General features: G+C 36.4%; 1 protein-coding gene across 4 annotated transcripts in view; it reads right to left on the bottom strand.

The window, feature by feature from the left end:
* The window catches only part of CLTC (clathrin heavy chain), a 66,409-nt gene that overhangs the window by 16,054 nt on the left and 35,280 nt on the right, over positions 1-15,075 (bottom strand). For all 4 annotated transcript variants that reach the window (XM_043902842.1, XM_043902843.1, XM_043902840.1 and 1 more), the window contains exons 12-21: positions 14,722-14,886; positions 14,404-14,584; positions 12,882-13,045; positions 8,130-8,255; positions 7,364-7,506; positions 4,787-5,021; positions 2,249-2,371; positions 1,077-1,222; positions 661-844; positions 273-465 (exon numbers count right to left, since the gene is read on the bottom strand). In XM_043902842.1, the coding sequence (XP_043758777.1) occupies positions 273-465; positions 661-844; positions 1,077-1,222; positions 2,249-2,371; positions 4,787-5,021; positions 7,364-7,506; positions 8,130-8,255; positions 12,882-13,045; positions 14,404-14,584; positions 14,722-14,886 (1,660 nt within the window). The remainder of the gene's footprint in view (positions 1-272; positions 466-660; positions 845-1,076; positions 1,223-2,248; positions 2,372-4,786; positions 5,022-7,363; positions 7,507-8,129; positions 8,256-12,881; positions 13,046-14,403; positions 14,585-14,721; positions 14,887-15,075) is intronic.

Raw genomic sequence — 15,075 nt, 5'->3', positions numbered from 1 at the left:
ATTATTACTGACCAAATGAAAAGCTGAATCCCTCTTCTCCTTAAAGTTATCAGATTAGAACTAGATCAGAATTTAATGAGACTTCAAAACAGAAAATTAAACTTCCCCATAGAGCTTTTAAGTTCACAGAACACAGCCTCTCTTTATCTGCACTAAGGAGGAGGGCACAACACCAGACAGTCTCTAGCTCCAACACAATGGAAGACGATGTAAAACTTAATGTTCAGCTTAGGCACATTTTCTGGCAAACACATAAAGGTGAGAAGTCATACCACTAGTATTGGCGGCCTGAACAACTTCCATGTACGATGAAGGATCATCTGCTTTGATATAAGAATCAATGGCTTCTTTCACCATTCCTTTCTGCAACTGGGCTTTTGCAAGCTGACTCCAGACTGCCGGTTCATTGCAGCGTTCAGCAAACTCATAGGCCCGATCCAAGTTTCCAATATGTTCGATTAAGACCTAGGCAACCAATTCTTCATCAGTTATAGAACAATGAATCTTACCACATAGCAATTACATTTAAATGGTTAGGATTTTATTGCTCTTCTATTATCACAGCAATAAATTATGCCCTTTCTCAGAGGACAATGCATATACTGAACCAAGAGAAGGCATTACACTTAGGAAATCAGCTCGGGTAATGTGAAGGTTTACCTGTACTGCTGAGGTATTGACATCAAATTTCCGGAAAATGGCAAATGCTTCTTCAAAGAGCTCATTGCTGATGGCGATGTTGGCAATATCTGGGGCATCATAATTATCCAAGCGGTTAATGTACTCCATAACACGGGTACGGTCAGCCTTGATTGCAGTGAGGATGAGGAGGTTTTGCAGGTTTCTTTAAGAAAGAAAGATTTGAATGTAGTATTTGAAAAGCTCATTAGTCTTAACGAATAAATACTGTAGCTATTAAGTATTTCGTCTTAGGAGGGAGGGTCACAAGAGGGTATTAGAAGAGTGAGAATTAAGGCAACATTCTCTAACATTTGTCTCTTTGTTCCTTTCCCAAACTGACAGGCCATAATTAAAGACTGACTATAAAGAGCCAGGAAACCCCTCTCATAGCATACCTGTGTTCACTGAATACAGAGTTATCAAGGACAATTTTCTCCAGCAGTTCAATGAGTTCATTAGGAAGGTCTGCTGTCATAAAGGCCTTGACAGTTACTGACACTTCCTCAGGGTCCTGAGTTTCAGACAAGGCTGTCTGTACAACCTGCAGAGGATATACAAAGAATAAGCACCGAGAGTCCAGGCGGTTTTGGTGATATTATCTAATAACAAGCTGGCCTCTCAGTAGAAAATGAAATAGGTCGAGAAGAAGGAATGAGATAAAATACCTTTAATTTACCACCCAAAGATCCTTCTACGTAAGTCCACATATATCCGTAACATGTACTTCCAATTTTTTTGTTGAGGGTGGGGCAGGGGGGAGAATCATCCTACTTGTGTAATTTCTATCTTTTCCCTGACTAAAAATTATCCCTAATAACCACTCCTCATTATCACTTTAATGGCCACATAAAGTTCAACCATATACATGTGGCATTATATACTCAGTAATTCCTCTATTTATGGCTATTTGCATGGCTCCCAGATGCATCAGTGAGTACTGGCTCTAAGAAGCTTTGTATCAATTTGGTATTTTTCCTTAGAAATTCTTCCTAGGAGAGGAATGAAAAATTAATATTCTTCAATTTACTCTCTTCCATATTTATACTTCCATTAATAATTTAAGAAATATTAACAACCTTCAATTTTTAAGGTTTTAAAAAATGTTTTCAATTTTTATATAGTTATAGACTCGAATCTTCTTTGCTTACTATTGAGACTTACTTAACATTTATCTACTAGATCATTCACTCGTCTTTATCCTTTGCTAATTTACCATTCTTTTGAATGTTTCCAATCAATTTAGTTACTTCTCAGATATTTGTAACAGTAATTCTTACTAATTTTATTAAATGTCTAATTTACTGTTATCCTTTTAGCTATGATGAATTGAGGGAGTCTTATGTAATTAAATTCTCTCCTCGGGGAAGTATTTTCTTGGAGAAGATACACTTCATTTTCGTTAACATTTTCGTACATACATTTTAGTGTAATCTTTATTTTCTTCTATTTTTTACTGCCATCTCTCACAGTTAAATATGATCCATTTGAGTATATTTGGTATATGATGAGGGAAAAGGTTTTATTTATACTTAAAAAGATGAGCCTTGAATGCATTTGCAAATTTTACCTGATCAATGAGGGGTCTCCTGTAAGGATTGCTTTCCAGCAGCACACTACCCCACAATTCTGGGTCCTTCCGCCGTACCAGATAGCGAGAAAGACTTTTGAAGAGGGAATTCTCATTGCAGACCTAAATGAGAAATTAAAGATTAATTTCAAGGTAAAAAATAAAAGCTTTCTATAGACTGACTTTAACTTTAAAAGGTTATATCCTATCATTATACCCTATTTAGTGTTTTATACCAAAAAAAAAAAAAAAAAATCCACTACATCTACATGTAATCTTTAGGAAGTCACAACCATATTTTTCTTATTAAAATTCAATTAACAGAAAAAACACAGTTATTAATTTTTGAAGGCTTTTAAAAAGCACCCTGATGTTGGATCTATATTTGGACTTTATATCTTACTCTATTGGCCTGTGTATTCATGCACCAGGATGCAATTTTTAATTATAGAGGTTTTGTAATGTGCTTCAACATCTGGTAAGGCTAGTCCATCTTCAGAGCTTTCTTTCAATGTTTATTTTCCCATGTGTATATGCATACATATGTTCATACGTATATGAATTTGAATGTTCACAGATGCATTCTTTCCCAGCTCTCATCACTCAAAGACCCTAGAAGGAAATACACCCTAGAGTCTAGATCTGGGTTTCTAATGGCACTTCCCACTAAAGAAAATCAAAGTTCTTCAAAACAATGAATGATCCACGGCAGGAGAGGGTATAAAATGAGCATGATATAACTTGCTGGGCCAGGAAACAAGATGTGCTCAAGAGCAATGAGATCATGACACAAAGGCATGAGAGGTAGGTTGATGGGATTTCTATCAGCCGAAACGGGGATAATCTGAAAATCAAAACCATGAATTATTAACCCACAGAACTCGTAAGTGCACGAAAATACACATGCTAACTGATAAATGTGGAGAAAGTGATGAAGTTGGAAAACTGTCATTTTGCAACCAACACATTAAGAATAGCTTAGTAAGAATTAACAGATTCAAAACTGGGAGCGGGGACACACACAGTAGGATACTCGCATGGTCTTAACTGTCTCCTCACAGACTACTTCATATCTGCAAGGGGAAACACATCTGTAAGGGGAAATTTATTTCTACAATGGAGAAGCTGACAACTTGATAAAAAGTGACCCCCAAAATGAAGGACTAAAGGCCATCGGGTGCTTTTGCATGTTACAGCATAAGAGAAACATCACTTAAGTAATGCATTTTGCATGGAAACATACAATCTAAATCTAATCAGGAGGAATAATAAGAGAAATTCAAAGCAAACAACATTCTGTTTTTTTTTTAAGAGATGTTTCACTAATAAGAAATATTCAGAACAGGTGAGAGCACAGAGACAGAAGGCAGTCTGGAAGCTGTCAGGGGCTGGAAGGAGGCGGGGAATGTGGAGCAACTGCTCAGTGAATGCTGGATTTCCTCGAGTGGTGATGAAGACTCGGAACAAGAACTCTGAACAAGAGAGATAAAGTGATTGCCCAACACTGTAAATGTGCTAACTGCCACTGAATTATTCACTTTCAAATGGCTAATGTTATGTGAATTTTACTTTCAATTAAAAAAAAGAGAAAAAGACTATTTTTACAATTATGCCTGTCAATAAAAGACAAAGAAAGGCTGAAAAATTGTTTCAGGTTAAAAGAGACATGAAAGATATGACACATACAAGCAGTATGTAATTCTAGGCTAAAGGGAAAATTAGACTCTCAGGTCAATTGACAAAACCAGAATGAAACAGATTTTTAACAGTATTCTGCTGATGTCAGATTGACTGAGGTTGCTATCCATAATGTGGTCATGAAAGAGAATACCCTTATTCCTAGGAAATATACACTGAAGGGTTATAAGGCCATGAGGTATGCAATTTATTCTCATAAGGTTAAAAGTTTAGATGTGCCTTTACATATACACATATATGTAAAAAACATATACGTGTGTGTACATATAAGTGTATGAAAACATAAGTGATAAAACCAGGAGGCGTAAATGTCAGTGGGTGAATATAAACTTAATCAACTACTTTGGCCAGTTTAAATTCATAATTATCAGCAAAGTTTTTTTAAAAAAAGCACGTATCCAAAAAAAAAAAAAAAGCATGTTATCTTCCAAACCAAAAAATGCACCGTATCACCTAAAACCACTCTGAAACTCTCAAAATTCACTAGTCTAACATTATATAACAGGTTTGAAAAATGCTATCTTGGGACTTCCCTGACAGTCCAGTGGTTAAGAATCTGCCTTGCAATGCAAAGGACATGGATTCAGTCCCTGGTCAGGGAACTACGATCCCACATGCCACAGAGCAACTCAGCCTGTGTGCTACAACTACTGAGCTCTTGCACCACAAATAGAGAATCCACGTGCCGTAATGAAAGATCCCCCATGACACAAGGAAGATCCCACATGCCACAGCTCAGACCCAACACAGCCACAACATAAATTAATATTTAAAAAAAAAAATAATAAAATAAAATAAAAATGCTATCTTCTCTATATGCATTCAGCCGGCAGTACTCACATTGATAAGCTCCAGATCACACTGGCCACGCTCGTAAGCAACACAGGCCAGATGTGGATCTCTCTTCTCACAATACTTTCCAACAACACGACTGTCATAGTAAGGATTTTCCCGAAGAAACCTCTCTGGATTGTTATTACTGTCTATGTAGATTTTGGCTAATGCATTGTGAGTAGCAGGCTCTTCACAGCCCTCATGAATTCTGGCCTCCAGCCAAGGCAGAAGCAGTTTCAATCTAGTAAAAAAAAATAAAACAGGAAAAGAAACACACAAAAAACTCACATATACACATACTATATTACAAATAGCACACTTTTGACATGCTATGTGAGTACCTTATGGTCTATAAAGTGCTTTCCCACACCCTATTTTGAATTTTCAACATTCCTATCAGAAACTGGGAAATTAAGACTCAGAGATGGTTAAAGGATTTGTCCAACGTCACACAGGTATAAGACTGTCTTTCATACTCTCCCAGACCTATCTGCTACATTATCTAGACAGGATATAGAGAGAAGAGACTACAGATTCACAGATTATTCTTTTTTATATGGGGCAAATCGCTGGACTTTTGAGTCATGTTGTTTAGGAGGCGGACAGAGATGTGGTATGAGAAAACAAGCCACACTATCTCAGGTTCCTCTTAATTTTACCACAATTAACATGTGACATTACGTATAGCCAAAAGAAGCAGTACCCTAAACACACACTGGGAACAAAATCTGGTAACTTCAGAAGCTCTAGTTTTAAAATTCTAGCAGTCATAAGATCAATCACTCCACGAAGGGCCATGGTTTTGCTAAGTTATAGCTTATGTTCCAATGGTCCAGATGACCAACACTCTTACCATGGTTTAAATAACATGTTAAAGAGTTACAGGAAATCCATGGAAAGAGGTGGCAGGCTATATATAGTCCATGCTGTCACAAAAGAGTTGGATACGATTTAGCAACTATACAACAATAATCACTTTAAATCAGTCTCAAGCTTTAAAAACATAAAAATCAGTAGTATATTCTACATCTCCATTGTCCTTAAGTGCAGAATTTTTAAAACATTTTCTGAAACATTTAGATATAAATTCTGTGATTACCATTAGAAGAACACTTGTACCAAGCCAGGTTAAAATTATCTTGAGATGGTTTCATTGCTAGAGAGGAACTTCCTACTTAACCTCATTACTTCCCACTAACCTCATTTACTACGTCAGCACTTTGTGAACACAAAATGTCCTGGCTAAAAAAAGACTTCATGATATAAGTATCAGAAGCACTCACACTATGTTCTGTTCTACTGGAAATTCCTAACTCATTATCAAGGTTCAACTTAAAAACAAGTTTAACCCAGAGTTACACAGGGAATGCTTTTCTCTTGTCATACTTGATATTTATCAGAGAGGAATTAGTTACTAGGTATCATACCTAAGAGGCTTTTTACATAGCTTACATTAAAAACACATAGCTATGTGGTTTGACTTAATGTAGTTATAAACATGCAAAAAGGTGAAGGCTCATTACTAGAGAAATGCAAATCAAAACCATAGTGAGGCATCATCTCACACTGGTCAGAATGGCCGCCATCAAAAAGCCTACAAATAATAAATGCCGGAGAGGGTGTGGAGAAAAGGGAACCCTCTTACACTGCTGATAGGAATGCAAACTGGTACAGCCACTATGGGTTAACAGTGTGGAGATTGACCCAGCAATCCCACTGCTGGGCATGCACACCGAGGAAACCAGAACTGAGACACATGTGCTCCAATGTTCACTGCAGCACTATTTACCGAAGCTAGGACATGGAAGCAACCTAGATGCCCACTGGCAGACGAACAGATGAGGAAGTTGTGGTACATATGCACAATGGAATATTATTCAGCTCTAAAAAAGAATTCATTTGAGCCAGTTCTAATGAGGTAGATGAAACTGGAGCCTATTATACAGAGTTAAGTAAGTCACAGAGAGAAACACCAAAACAGTATATTAATGCATATATATGGAATTTAGAAAGACAGTAAAGATGCTATATGCAAGGCAGCAAAAGAGACACAAGATGTAAAGAACAGACTTTGGGACTCTGTGGGAAAATACAAGGGTGGGATGATTTGACAGAACAGCATTGAAGCATGTATATTACCATATGTAAAATAGACGACCAGGGCAAGTTCAATGCATGAACCAGGCCACTCAAAGCTGGTGCTCTGGGACAAGCCAGAGGGATGAGGTGGGGAAGGGGTGGGGGGGGGGGGGTGGGGGTCAGGAAGGGGAGACGCATGTGCACCCATGGGTGAGTCATGTCGACATACGGCAAAGACCACAGTACTGTACAGAAATTAAATTAAATCCAATTAAAATTAATTAATAAAAAAGGTGAACGACTAGATTAACAGATATTCTATATGACAGCCATATAGAGCAAGTTACAGCTAGCTTATCACTTCTAAATTAGGTATCTCTAGGGCATTAAGATCCATGAGTACTGAGTAGTTGTAGGCAACTAACAGGTTATACTTCTATTTAATACCATGCTAGGAGGGACTAATAATTTATCCTACTTGTGAAGATTAAAACAGTACTACACCTGTTTCTTTTTTCAACCTCAGCAACAAGCTCATCAGTAGAGAATTGACCTCTTACAACAAGAATCAAGTTTTTAATGACATCTTCAGAGCAATCAACATCAAGTAATCCCCCAATAACCACAGGAAGTCGACTTGGATTCACCTATGGTTTAAAAAAAGAATGTCATTATGTTACTAAGAAACAAAACTGAAGAGTTCTTAAAAAAAAAAAGGCAAAATGCAAAAAAAACGCATTTTCCTCTTCAACCTCAGTTTTAAAATTCAGTAATAAACGGGTTCTAAATTTGAAACTAGACAAAGGCATTTAGTAGGAAGTCTGCCTTGGTTACTCCTAAGGAGAAATAAGTCCAAAGAAGTGAAAGGAACAGAATGACTGAAAATATTATCTGGTAAAAAGACCTCCATCATAGCAAAACTGCCCTTCTATTTCTGGAGTTAGAATGCTCAGTTTCTAATACCTTTATTTAAGATGGTTTTAATAATGTGATTTGGAGCCTATGGCCTGACATGGATACCTCAGAGACTATAAGATAAGTAGGGCGTAGGCCACTCAATTTTTCAACTACTGCAGTTCTGTTCTGTTTTACATACTTGGAATGCATGTAATATTTTAATCCAAGAAAGGATTCAGCTGGGGAAAAAAATTTGAAAGCCACTGTAGCACACCACTCTTACTGCACACAGGGTTTCAAAAGGATGAAGATGTCCAGTGTGAGAAGTAAAATCTATAAGATTATATTTTCAAGTTATCTAAGTTTTACTTACCTTCTGTACATATATCTCTATATACTTCTGGAGATTATTTCTATATAAATAGAGCACCAAATCATGGACAAAGTCAAATCGATCGCATACAATGATAAGTGGTAATTGATCTGTTAGCTTCGCTTCCTGGGGGGAGAAAAAAGAAACCTTAATTTTCTTCTTCTGTGAGGTTATCAGTGTAAAATGAGATATAGGTTCCACACTTGTGGGAAAGGCTCACATAAACTTGATTCTTTTTCTAAAGAAAGAAATGTCCCAACAGTTGGAGAGGGTCCAACTCAGTTTCCATAAATTTTTATGAAGTAATATCCAGAGTCACAGCAAAATACCTTCCCATATATACCCTTTACAACAAAAGAGTAATAAGATTTATAAGCCTCCAGTGGCACTCAGGATATAAAATCATCACACCGGGAATTTCATTAATAGTAGCAACTGAATTTGTAGTTGCTTTAAGAGTTAGATTCACATTGTCAAAATTAGGCATATATGGCTCACATTTGCTGCAGACTGATGACTTTTTAGAAAACCCCTCCCCATTCCAATCTATATGGCCAGCTTCTAATACTGTTATAATAAATCCTACAAGGAGCAGCATGATGGTGACTGCCATGAATTTAAATACACCACGTGTTGCTATTTAAAACAAACAAACAAAAAAAAGGTTTATAAAATAAAAAGCACTTAAGTCATCTTTAAATTGCTAACTGCTTTTACCATTACAAATACCAAGCTATAATCCTACTTACAGACTGACACAGATGTTATAGACAGGTAGGTTAACACCTGTACTGGGCATTTACCTGATACATGTCCTGTTATATTCCATAGACATTAGGTACAGCACAAAAAACAACAGGTTCCATCAGGAATTCATTTATACACAGTGAAACATTTCTCAATAAATGATTCCTCTATGACAGTCTACTAAAGGAGAACTAAGCAGGACAAGACTTTCCTCAATGACAGCCACTAAGAACATTATCTGCAAGATTAGAATAAAATTCCTAAGTCTAGCACATATAAGCCACCCAATTATAAATAATTTGAAGATTGGTCTACGAAGTGTTCAGGGAACACTAAACCTTGGAGTTGTAAGAAATCCTGTAAAATAGTAATAAAAAAATCAAAATGGCTGTAAATCTGAAGTTGAAGTCCAGCTGCAGATTTTTTACATCAAGGAAAGTCCTTTAGCACCATGGAAACTCTGTACTAACAGCTGCTACAATCATTTCTAAAAAGAGTGTTTGATCTACCTATGCAGAAGATTTTTTAATAGGGCAGGTTTCTCCTACAAAACAAACATCAACACACTAATCATTATCTTGTTTACTATACATATAAAGTATTACCTACAGTATTTTACCACTTAGGGAGAAAACATACTTCGCAAGTAATCCAAGATTACTTAGGTATTCTAGTCTCATGCATGAATGTTTAAGATTTCTGCTGCGAGAGATAACTTATTTGTATTGGGAAAGAAAATTTTAATTTTCTTTAATTTGAAAAAAGTAGAAAAACTGGGATACATTCTCAATTGCCTAAAATTGGCATATGATTTCATATATAAAAATAATGCTATTAACATTTTAAAATTTTACTTAAAGGTTGCTCCTTAGATACTATGATTAGAGATGTTAGGATCAAAATGGCAACTATATAAACAAATTCAGGTTTTCTTAAACACAAAGTTTGGAGCTATATAAGGGGACAAAGTAAACATTCCCCAAAGAGACTTACATTCTGGTAGGAAGAGACAATGTTAAGTGTTATAATGAAAAAGGGAACAAGATAAGGGGATAGTGAGGATGGACAGGTTTTATTTTAGATAGAAGGAGGGTAATCAGAGACATCCTTCCTCGTGACATTTTGTTAGAAATCTCTAAGAAGGTACAAAAGCAGGTCAGGAAGGTCTGCGAGGAAAATGGGAAAGGGCAAGCAAAGGCCCTGGGACAGGAGAGGTTTTGGGGAGTTACAGGAACAGCAAGCAGGCCAGTGAGGCTGAAACAAAACCAGGAAAAGGAAAAAAACGGAAAGTAAGATCAAAAGCAGCAAGAGGCACGGGTCTGAAGGACAGTTTTATGTTTTCTGTACGAGACGAGAGTTCCACAAGTTTAGGGCATGAGCCAAATAACGCTAATGACAGAATTTCATCCTGCTTACAGGCTACTATAAAGGAAGAGTTCATATTCTATCACTCTTTGTTCTCCTGGTGGCTAGCATATACCTGGCACTTGTCTAATATTCAAGATTAGATTCAGAGAAGTATTTTTATTATCACAGTTTACATACAACACCAGTCAATTATAATACAACTAGTACCTCCAAAATGAAGCTGAATACCAGTGATGATGAGATGTAGCATGTAGCTACAAACAGCAGATCAGTAAGGAAAGTGAGTAAATGGTCCACTATGTTCATTCTCATTAGGCTGAATATCCAACAGTAGCATCTTAGCACTGAACTCCCATCTCCAATTATTAAATAAGAGATTAGGTTTTTCCTCTAACTTGGGCGGGAATTAAAATTCGTTTGAGTCAGGAATAACTTAAAACCAAAAAGAAACAAAACTTGCCTGCTAGAAAGGTTGATAATACCTTATTTTCAAGGCCACCAACACAGCTTATTAACCACAGTTATCACTTGAACACCTGTGGCATACCAGGTACCTGACAAACACAGCTTGTGGCTGGGGAAACCAAGGCTGAGACACCTTCGTTAATTTGCCTGAGGTAAGAGCTAGACATTTACTGAAGGAATAAACAGCTCATTATAGAAAGGAGAGAATTTGAACCAGGTCTGACTGGTTCAAAAGCCCGTAATTCACACCTACTCTCCTCTATTAGATTTGCACACAATTCACAAGCATGGAGGGAGGATTCCTCATCTAATTAGATCTCATGGGCTAAGAAAGGTAAGACAGCCACATCCTAGTTTCAACAGTTTTTCTTTGAAGGTCAAGATCATAATTAGGTGAAAATAGTTAACTTAGTCCTGCTTTACATATATATGGTAACTCAAATATTACAACTCAATGCTAAAGAAATTACAATTGAAGCATAAAGACTGAGAGCTTAATAAAAACAAAATCAGTAAGATCTGGTAGCACTTTTTAAAAAAGGATACAGTGTTGATACTCAAAGGAGAAACTGACAGGTACTATAGGTACACTAGGTCAAGCATAGAGTATCAAATCTTTCTCATTTGGATGGTTTTTTTCTGACACCAGGAAGTCTTGGGTTCACACATATCATACTAGCCAGGTTCTTCAGAATATTCATGATGGCCTAGACATTATACTTTTGGGGGAATGTTTATCTTTTAATCTAAAATATAAGGCAACTTCAGCATTTTACATCATTACACTAAAACTCCTAAGGGTTTAGCTATTTAATCTAGGTATTAAGTTCTTCAAAAGAAGAATCAGTTAATACAACTATAGATTATCTAAAAATGATCACTGTAGGAGTACGAAAAGCCTACTTTTCCCTACTAACTCACACAATGAATATTTTGGTTTTAGTTTCAATCTAAAATTCTTTCAAAAGAAAAAATACTTAAGAACTTTATATACAATCTTTGAACTCATTTAACATATTTTAAATATAAGTATAAAGGTGATGCTTTTGAACTGCGGTGTTGGAGAAGGCTCTTGAGAGTCCCTTGGACTACAAGGAGGTCAAACCAGTCTATCCTAAAGGAAATCAGTCCTGAATATTTATTGGAAGGACTGATGCTGAAGTTGAAGCTCCAATACTTTGGCCACCTGAGGCGAAGAGCTGTCTCACTGGAAAAGACCCTGATGGTGGGAAAGATTGAAGGCAGGAGGAGAAGGGGACAACAGAGGATGAGATGGTTGGATGGCATCACCAACTCGATGGACATGAGTTTCAGCAAGCTCCAGGAGTTGGTAATGCACAGAGAAGCCTGGTGTGCTACAGTCCACAGAGCTGCAAAGAGTCAGACACGACTGAGCAACTGAACTGAACTAAAAGTATATAAATATATGTATTGGGGGGATCTGAATGTTCTGTAATTTCCTAATTTTTATAAATGACTGCCAACGTTAAAGTTTTATTTTCCCCACAAAGTAATTAATAGGTATGACAAAGCTAAACATTAAATAAAATAAACTGCCCTTAGGTATGCCTTAAAGACCTAAGAATCTTTATTATTCTTCACTCCAACACAAGCAGTTCTACTTCTCCATAACCAAATTTGTGTGTCACAAAGCTGTAGTTTTTCTGTTTGACTGTGCCTTCAATTTATAAATTGTGCATGATTAATATTTAATATTTAATTTCTAGAATTGGGCTAATGACAGAGAAAAACCTATTTCCTTTACACAGTGGAACCCTTTGCATACACAGGCCCCTTAAAAGAACACAGAGGGCAAGCTGACCTTAATATTCAAAAAGTGCCTAAATGATATTCTAAAATAACACTGTCTCCAATCACTTAACAAAAATTTTCTTCTAAAATTAAAGTGAAAGAAAGGAAATTCCTTAAAGATAGTGATTTTTTTCTCTTCACTTAAACAGATGGTCATTCTTAAATATTACTTACCAATTTCCTTCCTTATTTCAAAGGAAACCACAGAGTATGAAATTTGGAAGAAATCATTCAGTACACAATTTTGAGATTCTAAGAATTTCACTTTTAGGGAAAAAAATTTTTTTAACTATGAGCAAACCCTTGCAGGACTGCTGATCTTCAAACCAACTAGAAAATGCACTACTCAAAACCACTTACCTTGAGAAAATTCTTGACTCGCTCAGGATCATAGCAGTTGCTTTCTCTGCAGATTCTTTCTACTTCTTTGATCTGCCCAGTCTTGCAAGCTGCCTGAATATATTTAAAGTGCACATCTGGGTCTTGACTAAAGTTAACAATGGATCCCAAAAAATAAAAAAGACCTTAAAAAAAAATAATTGACATTAAGCACAGGTGTACTTCTGAGAACAGACCTAAAAAAATACTTAAGCAATTAAAAAATATTATGTCAATTATACCAAAATTTAAAAAACAAGCAAACAAAACACTGTTATCCTGAACACTCCACTCCCAAATAAAATCTAGTTGCTGAAAAAGCTCCATATTAAATAATCCACTAATCAGTTCAATAAATGGATTTATACCCTACAGAACAGAAAATTCAATGTTTTCTACTAATGGTGGTTGAGAAATAGGAGACAGCTACTTAATATCAAAACTAATTACCACAGCATATTTCAGATCAGAAATTTTGAATAAAGTCCACTACAGCAGGTGCTTTTACATATGCAGTTAACAGAAAACACACAAAAGTAGCTTAAAAAGAATTTAATGCAGTGCTGTTCAACAGGCTTTTCTGCAGTGATGCAAATACTCTATTAAGACCAGCACTATCTAACATAGCAGCCACTAACCAGATGTGGCTACTGAGCACCTGAAACGTTGCTAGTGTGACTGAAGAACTAAAGTTTTAACTGCGTTCAATTTTAATACTTTTATTTACACAGCTACATGCGGCTGGTGGCTATGTACTGAATGAACAGTATAAATGTAGCACACAGTTAACATATAAGAACTGAAAAAATTAAGAAAATTATGTAGAACTCTCTTAGTCCTCTGTCTAGAGTAGTCCTACAAAAAGAGGGAGGAAAAGTTAAGCAGAGACCAGATGTTTAGCTAATGAACCTAAAGGCCACTGAGAGTGATCACATTAGTGCTCAGTACAGCAGTGGTTCTCAGCTGTGGACGAAATGGTTTTCTTCCCAGGAGACATTTTCAGTGGTCACAACTGGTGGAGCTGATGCTTCTGGCATTTACTGAACTGAAGCCAGCAATTCTGCCAAATATCCTGCAGGCATACAACAATGTACCCTCCAACTCAACAAATTATCCAGCCTGCTACAGGGACAAGTCACAAAACTTCCTCGGCTAGAATCATTTGCCATTACAAGAGTCAGACAATATAAACTTGATCATTATATACCCAATCATTAGTATTTTCATCTTATTCAAATATGCCAAAGCTACTACATATATCTGTAGTTAAGATTCTGCCTTTAATTGACCTACAATGTATCCATGCAGACAGTCATTCACTTCATGACCCTAGAATCTGACACAGACGATGCCTGACTGTATTCATTGACAATAAAACTTAAAATATTCCATCAAAATAAACTTGTAGAAAGAATTTCCAATAGCCTATGACCATTAATAAACTATGACCTATAGCCCTCTTGGCTACCTTAAGTTATTTAAAATGACTCAAACTTTTAATTACCTTCAAAACTCTTGAAAGATTCAAAAAGTTCAATCAGAGACTGAGTGGACAGTTGTTCGTGATACTTAGAAGCCACTTGTACACAGATCTGTAGATTCTGACGAATATTGGCAGACAGCATGGCCCTGAGACATTCCAGGGAGTCTTCCACTGATAAGGACCCAAAGTAATTTACTAACCACTAGAGGACAAAATAAATAAGTAAATGAAATAATATTAAATCTAATGGTGGTATAAAATTACTATCATTAGGTTACACAAACACATTTTCGGTATACCAAATGGTAATGGTAACTAATAGGTAAGACACTGAAATACCTCAGGGTTAAGAAGATGGGTGTGAACAACCGCACGCTTGATATCATACAAGTCAGTGAAATGTTCTAACGCGCGCTGCAGGAGGCCGGCCTTTTCACACAGCTGAGCGATGTGAGCCCGGTCATAATGCGTGAACATCTGATTGCCCAGAATAGCATCTGCAACCTAGAAAACCATAAAAGGATGAGTTTATCTTACCACTCCACCTGTATCAGTAATTCCATATCCAAATTACACCTTAAGATCCAATACTGGACTGATAAAGAGAGAAAGTTACAAAGAGCATTTTAGCCAAATTTTCTAAAATCAGGAATGGGTATCCCAGTAGCTTCAAATAACTTAATCTAAGAAGCT

Source organism: Cervus elaphus, chromosome 5, assembly GCF_910594005.1.
Source record: "Cervus elaphus chromosome 5, mCerEla1.1, whole genome shotgun sequence".
Lineage (NCBI taxonomy): Eukaryota > Metazoa > Chordata > Mammalia > Artiodactyla > Cervidae > Cervus > Cervus elaphus.
Note: the sequence above shows the minus strand (reverse complement) of the source record. Positions and strands in the feature narration are given on the sequence as shown.